Raw genomic sequence first — 11920 nt, 5'->3', positions numbered from 1 at the left:
TACTTTGACCCAGCGTTAATCGTTTTATGGCATTAATATGTAATCAATGAGTGTGAATTTGCCATGTTGACATAGCAATGTGTCAGTGTTGATGTTATTCCTTTAGATCAGAATTAAAGCTCAAATCTAACAGCATTGACACCATGGTCAGACCACAGATAAAAGTGCTTTCTCCTCAAAAGGATGCTTCAGAAGCATAATCTGTCAATGCAACCAGGCTGTTAATGTTTCAGCAAGATCCCTTCAAATTGTAACATTACCTTAAGCTGAAACCCAACCCACACAAACATTTTCTGAAGGCCTCATTCACAGTGCAAACACACTGTGTGTTTAACTTTTATGTCCTGACTGTTAACTGGGATAAACCACTTGTTTTACAATGCAGATTAATTTAAGCACACTTGTGTTATCATAGAGGAAAGGCTGTAGCGCTGATAAAATGTTTCTAAAAATTTGTGACATGGATCAATCTTTTACTGATATATATAGGACTTGTTGAATTGAATAGCCAGTCATAAAGTGTTTTCTAATGAAACAATGCATTAATGTCGCAGTGCCTGTCTGCTTTTTACTTTTTTGAATATGAACATTACAAAGGCATCGAGTCTACTGACCCAAAGATTGAGAGCAATTCACATTTTAAAGGCAAGTACTAATTATAAGTTGCTTTGGTTAAATTCATAACCTTTGACTTGCCACAGATATTCGTCAACTTCAGCAGAAACATCCTTACAAAATATGTAAATATTTCATTTCTATTGTTTTACATAAATTTGTACCTGTACCATGTAACAGTTTTTTTTTTTTTTTCAAAGTCTTTTCGTCAGGTGGTATTTTTTATTTTGCTTTCCAAGTTGTAATGCTAATAATAGCTAAAAAAAATGAGTGGGATTTATTTTTTTATCATTATTATTCAGTTGGTATTTTTAAACCATGTATCAATTTATGCATGACAAGAATTTTGTGTATTTGTTGTTTTTATTAATTATTTTGGTAACATTTCGATCAAAAGTTCTGACAGTTACCAATCACTATAGTTGGTAAGCACTTGAAATCAAAAAGCATAAAAGAACATTAATATGAAAATTAGATACAGTGTGTAGATACATTGTATACAATGGGAAACCCCTCTTGTGGCCATTTTACACATATACTGCATAAAGAAAAATGGTATATCAAATCTTTCATAACATAATTGTTATTGTCCTCTACAGAGGACATAGCATAACATGATTACAATATCGGTAACCCTTTATTTTTAGATCCATTTCTCACTATTAACAAACCATTAACTATTAGTTTTGCCTCAATAAACTCCTAATTTCTGCTTCTTAATAGTTAGTAAGGTAGTTGTTAAGTTTAGATATGGTCATGCAGAATAAGTGCTTTATATGTAGCCTACTAACAAACAGCCAATATGTTAATAGTCATGCTAATAAGCAACTAGTTAATAGTGGGAATTTGTCTCTATACTAGTGCTAGCCTACCAAAATATCATTTTTTTCAAAATTGTTATTTTTCCATTTTTTCTTATGCTCTAAACAATGTAATGACAAAATACTAAATACTTTTTTCCTGCGCCGCAGGAGGATAATAGAAAAATGTGTGCATGTTTAATAATAGCACATTTTCTAAACTGAAACGGTTAAGTCTCTTTACACAAATGATCGTCTTTTTTGTCGTAAGGATACATTTGATCTTTTAAAAAATGTAATTTCGGAAGGAAAACAAAGAGATTTTAACTTAACGTCACTTTTGGCGTTATTCACAGGGTGGCGCTTTCAGGTAATGGGAGAATGCTTGTGTTGAGCATCAGTGTGTCACACACTCACTCCCAGCATCGGCAGCAGGTGCGGGCGCGCGCGCGCATCACCGAGGACATGGAGTTAAAAACCTCCATCAGTCAAACTGCGCTTTGATTCACCGGCCGAAGAGCAAAGCAGCGGCATTCCGATCCAGCTCAAACTTCAAGTGTGTTGTGGAGCTTGAAAGCATGGAGAAAGGACGCAGCACCCCGAAACTGTACGGATCCTTGGATCAAACAGAGCTCTGCGGAGACACAGGCAAACAAGGTGATGAAATTCATCTATCTCTGCATGCGTTTATGAATGTTGAGTGCTTTCTCGTGGCATACTTGACTTCAGTTTGACGTAAGCATGAAAGATGTTACTTTTACATTGATGCAGTTCTCTTTAACATAGTCAAGTCGCTTAAAAATTAAGTTATTTATAGTGTCGCTAATTCAGTCCATAGTTACAGCAAGCTACGTAGGCCTATGTGAAGGCTCAATTTAAATTAATTCATGTTTTGAGTGTGCAACTGACGATGCAATTTTTATAAGTAGGCTAACTGTTTTAAACAATTATGAAACATGCATGATATGCTTTCACGATTTTTCTTACAGTAGCCTATATTTAGTGAATACCCTATTAAGTGGGTGTTAAAAAAAATAGTTCATGCTTTTTTTCTTTCTTTTTTTTCTATTTTCTTTTCTTTTTTTTTTTTTTTTTACCTGAAGTGTAGGCTACTAACAGTAAAAGCCATGATTTGTCCCTCATTTAACAGTTGGCTACTTCAAGTTCCAGTATCGCTCGCTTTCAGACCAGGAAGCAGCTATTTGCTCATTCTTGCTTTTTTCTAATTATCTGACAAAGGAAATGCAATCATATTTTCATCATTATACAGATTCTGACAGCAGGGTGGAAAGAGCGAGACTCGGCTGCCTTGACTGATATTTAGCTACTAAAGAAATTCCAACAAACAAACCTTGCGATACCTGAACAACTGTAGTTTTGTGTAGTTTTGCGACTTCAGAGCCCACTACAGTTAAGTTAGTGGAATTTACTGTCGTGATTATAGTGTATAGCTGTACACGTGTATTTATTGCTGCCGTAAAGCAATACCCTTTTTGTAGAATTTCGTTTCTGTGCAGCAAACTAGGTTATATTTCAAATTTACATTCACCCAGAACAAACATTAATGTGGAGTGTGGGAAAGAGAAGCCATTCGCCTTATTAGAAGTAAGTGTACCATTAGAACGATTTTGAAACTGATATTTCAAGGTAAAAAAAAACTCAAACTCAAAAAATAAATGTTTGTGATGCCCAGTTTTTTCTTCTCACTTTAGTTGTAATGAAGACAACAGACTGTTGATCTTCTAGTACTTTCAAGGATTACTGGTTGGTTAGTCAAGCATATTACTCAAGGTGTGTTCAGTTTATTTAACTAAAGACCATGAGATTTGGAGTGATTATTAGTGATGGAAAAATTGTAAACCCATATGATTTTATGATATGAGTGAAACAGTAGGAAACATTTTGAAGAATTGTAGCCTCTCTTTTTCCAACTGAGGCATTCAAACTTACAAATGGTACAAAAGATAGTACAAGCAACTCTTACAATAGCTTTGTGTGAAAAAAAAAATTGAATCCAGTTATGTAATAACAATCTTTGCCAGTCACTGAGTTGGAATTAAAGAACTGAACAGTGAGATCTGTAAACTAGATCAGCTGATTTGTTGGAGAGGTTCAAGATACTACTTAATTGTGTCCCACATAAGAGAGAATATCTTTAACAGATGGGGTCCCAATAATGTGTGGCGATGCCAAGAATGCGTTCTGTTAACATCCCATCGCTATAATTTTCATCACAAGGCACAATATGGCAAGACGTTAAATTTGGATCATGCAATTAAAACTGATACAGAAACACTCAGCTTCATTAACTGAAAGAATTGAGTTCTCCACATAACAATGTGCCGCAGCAAACATCCATGCAAATGGTTAAATTGGAGTGCCGCGCTCAAGATTTTTATTCAAAGTGACTGAGCAAATTGAAAACTCTTTGTGATTCAGCTTTTCGGCATGACATAACGGAATATCGCAGTAAATTGAATAAGAAAAGTCAGAGGAGGTTCATCACAGATGTACGAGTCTGTTAAAGGCTTTCAATTTAATCTAATGTGGTCTGGGGAGTCTCAACTGTTAGCCAAACCATCATGCACAGCTTATGTAAGACACTCTGTTGTGATTCTCACAAAACAAACACAAAATCCATTCATTAAAGGACTAGTTCACCAAAAAAAAAGAGAAGATTTGCTTAAATGTACTCACCTTCAGGCCGTCCAAGATGTAGATGAGTTTGTTTCTTCATCAGGACAGATTTGGAGAAATTTATCATTACGTCACTTGCTCACCAAAGAATCCTCTGCAGTGAATGGGTGCCGTCAGAATGCAGCTGTGATAAAAACATCACAATAATCCACAAGTAATCCACACCACTCCAGACCATCATTTAACGTCTTGTGAAGAGAAAAGCTGTGTGTTTGTAATAAACAAATCCATCGAGATGTTTTTAACTTCAAACCATTGCTTCTGGCTGAAATACGAGCCTTCTATCCATAATATTACTTTCTCCAGTAAATTAAAAAAAAAAGTCATAAGATGAAACACCAGCGCTGATTTTGCAACAAACAAATGCACTTCGCTCCAGGCAGAATCATGCAAATCCACTTTGCACCGATCACACACTCTGGCATGTGTCAGCTACAAAAGAGTTTTGACTTTACAGCTGAAAAACCTCAGATCAAGTCTGAAATGTGCTTTCTAGACAAGAGTGTTTCAGAGCAAAGCATGAACTTTAACCCATATTGAAAATCTGCAGTTCACCGCAGTTCACAAGTACTTCTCATTAAATCTGATAGAACTTGACAGCCTCTGAAAAGTGTGACTCCTCCAATCCTTTGGCACAGTGATCTAACTATAATCAGTTCTATGGATGCAATGACTTTAATGGTTAGAGATTCACCTTTCAGAAGACATAAATACAAATAAGACATAAAGTGCTGTTTTCCTTACATCTCTTGGGTTTTGCTATAACAAGGCCACAGTGTGTGTTTCGTAGTACTTTGATGCTTTTTGTGCAGAGTGTGCACAGGCAGAAGAGACCTGGTTTTAAGTTATATCTAAACACTAAGATCATTTTGAAATGTTTTCCACAAACTTTTGATGTTCAGTGTTGTAGTTCATGTGGTAAAATGCAATCAAATGCTTTGTGTGTGTGTTGTCGTACTGCATGAGCTGGTGTAGGAGTCTCTCCAGGCATTGTGACTGAAACTGTGAAGACTGATTGACACTGTGAGATAGCGTGAGATCCCAACGCCTCCTCTGTTCCAACAGGAATGACGTAGATTTACAATCTCCAGGTTTAAGGGATTTTCAAGCGTAGGAGATGTGCCAACCTGATCTGTTATTGTCACATTAATGTTTTAAAGGCTGTTGATTCACTTATCATCATTTACTATGTATTGTGTTTAAGTTTTTTTTATATAGTATAGACACTAGTAGAAGACCAGCATTAATATTTATGATATCGCCATTCACCAGTGATATTTTTCACACACTCTCACACACACACACACACACACACACACACACACATTGATTTTTATGGTTTACGGGAAATCTCCATAGGCATAATGGTTTTTATACTGTACAAACTGTATTTTCTATTGCCCTACATCTAAACCTACCCCTTACAGGAAACTTTCTGCGTTTTTAGATTTTCAAAAACTCAATTTAATATGTTTTTAAATCTTTTGGATTACAGGGACAGAGAAAATGTCCTCATAAATCACCTTCACATTGAAATACCTCCGTCATGTCATTATACAAATTAAATACACACACACATCTATAATACATTTATTTGATAAAATATTATACAATTGTTATATTTAATAATATATTTAATACTAATAATAATTATTATTGGAACTGAGAAGTAGGCATATATAAATAACTGGAATTAAAAGGGAATTTAAAAGTGCTTAATTGTAATGCAAATAATATCACAGTTCAAAATCATAAATGGCTAATTATAGGCTTTTATTTTATATTATATAATATTTAATTTTTTAGTAAAGATGGACAATTCTTGACACTTTAAATAACACTCACCCTCCAAGACTGATTTATACTCGTTTCTACATTATTGTATAGGGTTCACAAAGCAAAATCACAATCTTTCCAAGTTCCTGTTGGGTTACACATCCCTCTGGTTGAGAATCACTGGCTTAGTTGATCTTCAGACAAGTTTTTACTTTTTTCACATGACTAAGAAACCTCAAGTTCACATTCTTGCATTTCTTCCATCTCCATCTGAATCCTCTCTGACTTCTTACCTGTTCCCTGTCAGAGTATCACTGTTGTTTTGATACATGAAGCTGTGAATTCCTGTCAGTCCTGCAGAGTTTTCCATGAGTGAGACAGAGCAAGTCTCTGGTGAACTGACACATGTGAATAAATCTGTCAGGATTGATCTGAAACATTTGGGTGGGTGGCACTGACTCGCGCGCACACACACACACACACACACACACACACACACACACATGGGGAAGTCGTGGCCTAATGGTTAGAGAGTCGGATTTGTAATCCGAAGGTTGCGGGTTCGAGTCCCCGCCGGCAGGGATTTTAGGTGGGGGGAGTGAATGTCCAGCGCTCTCTCCACCCTCAATACCACGACTGAGGTGCCCTTGAGCAAGGCACCGAACCCCCAACTGCTCCCCGGGCGCTGCAGCATAAAATGGCTGCCCACTGCTCCGGGTGTGTGTGTGTGTGTGTTCACTGCTGTGTGTGTGCACGTTGGATGGGTTAAATGCAGAGCACGAATTCCGAGTATGGGTCACCATACTTGGCTGAATGTCACTTCACTTACTTAGCTATCTAAATGGGGACATTCCATAGGCGTAATGGTTTTTATACTGAACAAACTGTGTGTGCTATTGCCCTACACCTAAACTAACCCTCACAGGAGACTTTCTGCATTTTTACAATTTCAAAATAACTTTGTTTAGTTTATTTTTAAACCTGTTTTACAAATGATTTTTGGAGATTTTGTCAGGTTTACCTCACTTTTGGTTACAAAATTAATTGTGTGTACAAAATACATTGTGTGTGTACCTACTTAACCAAAATATGGTTAAGTAGGTACACACACACACACACACACACACACACACACACATGTTGGTTTTTGTGGTTTATGGGGACTCTCCATAGGCGTAATGGCTTTTATACTGAACAAACTGTGTATGCTATTGCCCTACACCTAAATTTAGCCCTCACATGAGACTTTGTGCATTTTTAGATTTTCAAAAAAACACCATTTAGTATGTTTTTTAAGCCTTTTGAATTACGGGGACATAGGCAGTGTCCTCAAAAACCACCTTCAAATTGTAATACCTCTGTCATACCCATGTCATTATACAAATTTGTGTCCTCATAAACCACATAAACATGCACACACACTGACACACACACACACACACACTGACACACACTGAAACACACACACACACACACGCACACACACACAGACACACACACCGAAACACACACACCGAAACACACTGACACTGACCAGACCACTTCAAGGTAACCCATAATCCTGCTCTTGATTTATTACTCCTGTTTTCCATCCCTTTTGTTTTCCCTTGGTGGATATGGTTTGTTTAGACGTCTTTTCTCGCTGACTGTCAGGCAATTAAAAGCCAATATCTGCTCAGCGCTGCGAGGTGACTCATAGCTTATAGTATTTCCGAGGGCAGAGAGAGAGAAAAAGCATTGAAGTGGAGAGATGGAGGGATAAAAGATGTAGCTTATATCAGAACAATGTGTTCGCTCTTTACAGCCTGAGGAAGGTGTCAGTGTCAGCCGCCAGTAAAAACACAGATAGCACCATCTTTAAGCCAGTGAACTCACCTGGGTTTCCTCTTAAACACTAGACATAAAGTTGAACCCCTTAACGATGCTGTGTGTTGATATAAATTACACACTTCACCTTTAAATTGGTGATTCTGTGGGATTTAGTTTTCCTGTGAATGCTTTTATTTTTCACATTCACTGCATCTCTGTTCCAAACCCACTCGTTTTACTCTACACATAAAATGTGCCATTTGTTAAAGCGATTGACTAAGGTTTTTTTTTTTTTAAGTGTTCTAAGCTGTTCACAGTCTTTTATACGTTTTTTTTTAATTCAGATTAAATTTAGAATATTTCAGCAAGGATGTGTAAAATTGATCAAAGATTACAGTAAAGACATGTATAGTGTTACAAAAGATTTCTATTCCAAATAAATTCTGATCTTTTGCACTTTCTATTAATCAGAGAATCCTGAAAAAACTAGCATGGTTTTCAAAAACATATTAAACAGCACGACTATTTTCAACATTAATAATAATAGTTTATTTAGCAGCAAATCAGCATATTAGAATGATTTCTGAAGGATCATGTGACACTGAAGACTGGAGTAATGATGCTAAAAATATTTGCCAGCACAGGAATAAATTACATTTTAAAATATATTAAAATAGAAAACAATCATTTTTAATTGTAATAATATTTCACAACATTACTGTTTTATACAATATTTGTAATCAAATAAATGCAAAAAAAAAAAATAATCTTACCCCGAACTTATCTTATGAACGATATATATGTAAACAAACCTGTTTATCCTGTGAAAACACACTGGCTTTTGTATGTCATTGTATTAAAACTAAAACAAAAAATTATTAAAACTGTATTATCTTTTTAAATCTGGAGACGATAAAGTTCAAGTTCAAGTTCAAGTTTTATTGTCATTCCGCTACATGTGGGGACATGCAGTGGAACGAAATGTCGTGTCTCGCAGGACCACGGTGCTACATAAATACAGACATTACAACAATGAAGTAAAAAAAACACTATAAACCTATACACTACTAACAGATTTAACTATAAGTATACTATATATAAGTATTTACCCTATACAAACTAAAAGGATAAAAAATACAACTATACGAATGCTTCACATAAATATTACCCTATACAAACTAAAAAATAGAAGATAAAAAATACAAACTATACGAATGCTTCACAAATACTGTACATGTGCAAAGAGAGACATTTGAGTCAGCAGCTGGTTGGGGAACAGTGCAGGATGATTTGTAGTGCATGAGCATGTAAACATACATATATTGCTGAGTTTTTTGTGAGATTGTGCACACGCAGCAGTGTGTGTAAGTGTCCATAGTGCACATAGTGTAAAGTGTAAGTGTCCATAGTGCACATAGTGTAGAGTGTGAGTGTCCATAGTGTAAAGTGTCCATAGTGCACATAGAGGAGAGTGTCCATAGTGTAAAGAAAAATAAGAATAAAATAAATTTAAAAAAATAATTAAAGTTCCATACAGTTTTTCTTTGGTGTGGTAAGGTTTGGGGTGGGGGGTGGTCCATGTTCAGGAGGTAGGGGTTTGCATGGGGTTTCAGAGGGGGGCGGGGTGGTTTGAGTTCAGGGCTCTCACAGCTTGGGGGAAAAAGCTGTTGAGCAGTCTGGCGGAGCGGGCTCTGATGCTCCGGTACCGTCTTCCTGATGGTAGGAGCTGGAAGAGACTGTGGGAGGGATGGGTGGAGTCCTTCACGATGCTGTTGGTTTTGCTGGAGCATCGTGTAAGGAAGATGTCCAGGATGGAGGGGAGAGGGGCACCGATGATCTTTGCAGCTGTGTTCACTGTCCGCTGGAGGGTCTTGCGATCAGCAGCACTGCAGTTCCCGTACCAGACAGTGATGCAGCTAGTCAGCACACTCTCAATGGTGCCTCTGTAGAATGTGGTGAGGATGGGTGGAGGGAGACTTGCTCTTTTCAGCCGGCGGAGAAAGTGTAGGCGCTGTTGTGCCTTTTTGGAGAGTGACATGGTGTTGGTGGTCCAGGTGAGATCCTCTGTGATGTGCACCCCCAGGAATTTAGTGCTGCTGACTCTCTCCACAGTCGAGCTGTCGATGGTCAGTGGGGGGTGGTCAACGGAGTTTCTCCTGAAGTCCATCACAACCTCCTTTGTCTTCTCCACATTGAGGGACAGATTGTTTGTGCCACACCATTCAGCCAGCTGTGCCACTTCCTCTCTGTAGTGCGTTTCATCGTTGTTGCTGATGAGACCTACCACTGTTGTGTCATCAGCAAACTTGATGATGTGGTTGGAGCTGAACTTGGCAGTGCAGTCGTGGGTCAGCAGTGTGAAGAGCAGCGGGCTGAGCACACAGCCTTGTGGAGCACCTGTGCTCAGTGTTGTAGTGCTCGAGGTGTTGTTGCCGACACGGACTGACTGAGGTCTTCCAGTTAGAAAGTCCAGGATCCAGTTACAGAGGGAATTGTTAAGGCCCAGCAGGTTTAGCTTATTTATGAGCTGTTGTGGGATTATTGTGTTGAATGCCGAGCTGAAGTCAATGAACAGCATTCTAACATAGGAGTCTTTATTTTCTAGGTGGGTAAGAGCCAGGTGGAGGGTGGAGGAAATTGCATCGTCCATAGAGCGGTTTGGACGGTATGCAAACTGGAGCGGGTCGAGTGTGTTGGGGAGGCTGGTTTTGATGTTATGCATGACTAGCCTCTCAAAGCACTTCATCATGATTGGAGTCAGTGCTATGGGACGGTAGTCATTGAGACAGGACACAGGTGATTTCTTTGGTACCGGTATGATTGTTGTGGATTTGAAACACGTGGGGACGACTGCCTGACTCAGCGAGGTGTTGAAGATATCTGTTAGGACATCTGTCAGCTGTGCAGCACAGTCTCTCAGAACACGGCCAGGTATGTTGTCAGGACCCGCAGCCTTGCGTGGGTTAATCCTAGATAGGGTCTTCCTTACGTCGGCTGGAGACAGACAGAGCGCCCGGTCGTTGGGAGGTGTGGGCAGTTTTTGTGCAGGTGTGTCATTCTGCATTTCAAACCGTGAATAAAAGTGGTTGAGTGCATCGGGGAGGGATGTGTCCTCATCACAGGCCTGTGGCGGGGGCTTGTAGTCTGTGATGGTCTGAATGGCTTGCCACAGGCTCCGTGTGTCTCTGCTGTCTGTGAAGTGGTTGTTGATTTTTTGGGCATATGACCGTTTTGCTTTTTTAAAATGTCTTGTAATAACAGACCTGTTAGTCTTCTTCCAGTTTTTTTTAAGTTCTGGAGAAGATTGTCTCAGAACAATTGATGCATTATCTTGAGACAAATAATTATCTGAGTCCTCTGCTATTTGGATTCAGGCACAATCATTCTACAGAATCTGCTACTTGTTTATTAACCAAAAATATCAAACAATTACTTGACAAGGGAAATGTAGTTGGTGCAGTATTTCTAGGTCTAAAAAAGACATTTGATACAGTAAATCACAACACCTTAATTTCAAAATTAGGTAAATTCAATTTATCTAAACTGTCATTGTCCTGGTTTGAATCATATTTAAAAGGCCGTGAACAGTGTTTTATAATTAATAATGTGAGATCCACCTTTGTCAAAATTGAAACCGGGATCCCTCAGGGCACTGTCTTGGGACCCATACTCTTCAGCATCTACATTAATGATTTGCCAGACGTATGTCCAGATATAGGTCTACAGATGTATGCAGATGACACAGTGGTGTACGCATCTGGTAATACCTGTACTTCTGTGGCTGACAAACTAAATGCCAACTTAGACAAAATATCATCCTTGCTGTCTTCATCTTGTTTAACTTTAAACACACAGACAAAAAAAACTGCTTTTCCATTGAAAAACTGCCTCTAACACAACTTCTGAATGTACAAATTAATGGGGAGCTTATTGAATAAGTACCTGAAGTGAAGTATCTGGGAATAATTATATCAGTTGAATTTTAAAAGTCATATCAAGAAAATCTGTAAAACCATTAAGGCCAACTTGGGCTGTTTTATGATGATAAGAAACTGCTTGACTCTTGACTGTGCTTTAATTTTTATAAATTCTATGATTCTTTCACACATATCGTATGGCTTAACCACATGGTCCCAAGCTCACCAGTCATCAGTTAAGACCTTAGAGTGTCTTTATAACCGAACCTGGACAAGTCCTGGACAAGAAGAGAATAAGGTACCATC

The 11920-nt window shown here is 38.1% G+C and overlaps 1 protein-coding gene across 1 annotated transcript in view; it reads left to right on the top strand.

Moving 5' to 3' along the window:
* Positions 1 to 1820: 1820 nt before the first annotated feature.
* The window catches only part of LOC306850999 (bMERB domain-containing protein 1-like), a 28129-nt gene continuing 18029 nt past the window's right edge, over positions 1821 to 11920 (top strand). Inside the window, exon 1 of the mRNA XM_079387002.1 lies at positions 1821 to 2072. Coding sequence (XP_079243128.1) covers positions 1994 to 2072 — 79 coding nt within the window. The 5' untranslated portion in view covers positions 1821 to 1993. The remainder of the gene's footprint in view (positions 2073 to 11920) is intronic.

This window comes from Barbus barbus (assembly GCF_936440315.1).
Source record: "Barbus barbus genome assembly, chromosome: 3".
In the NCBI taxonomy this organism is placed as follows: domain Eukaryota; kingdom Metazoa; phylum Chordata; class Actinopteri; order Cypriniformes; family Cyprinidae; genus Barbus; species Barbus barbus.
This window is presented reverse-complemented; position numbering and strand designations above follow the sequence as displayed.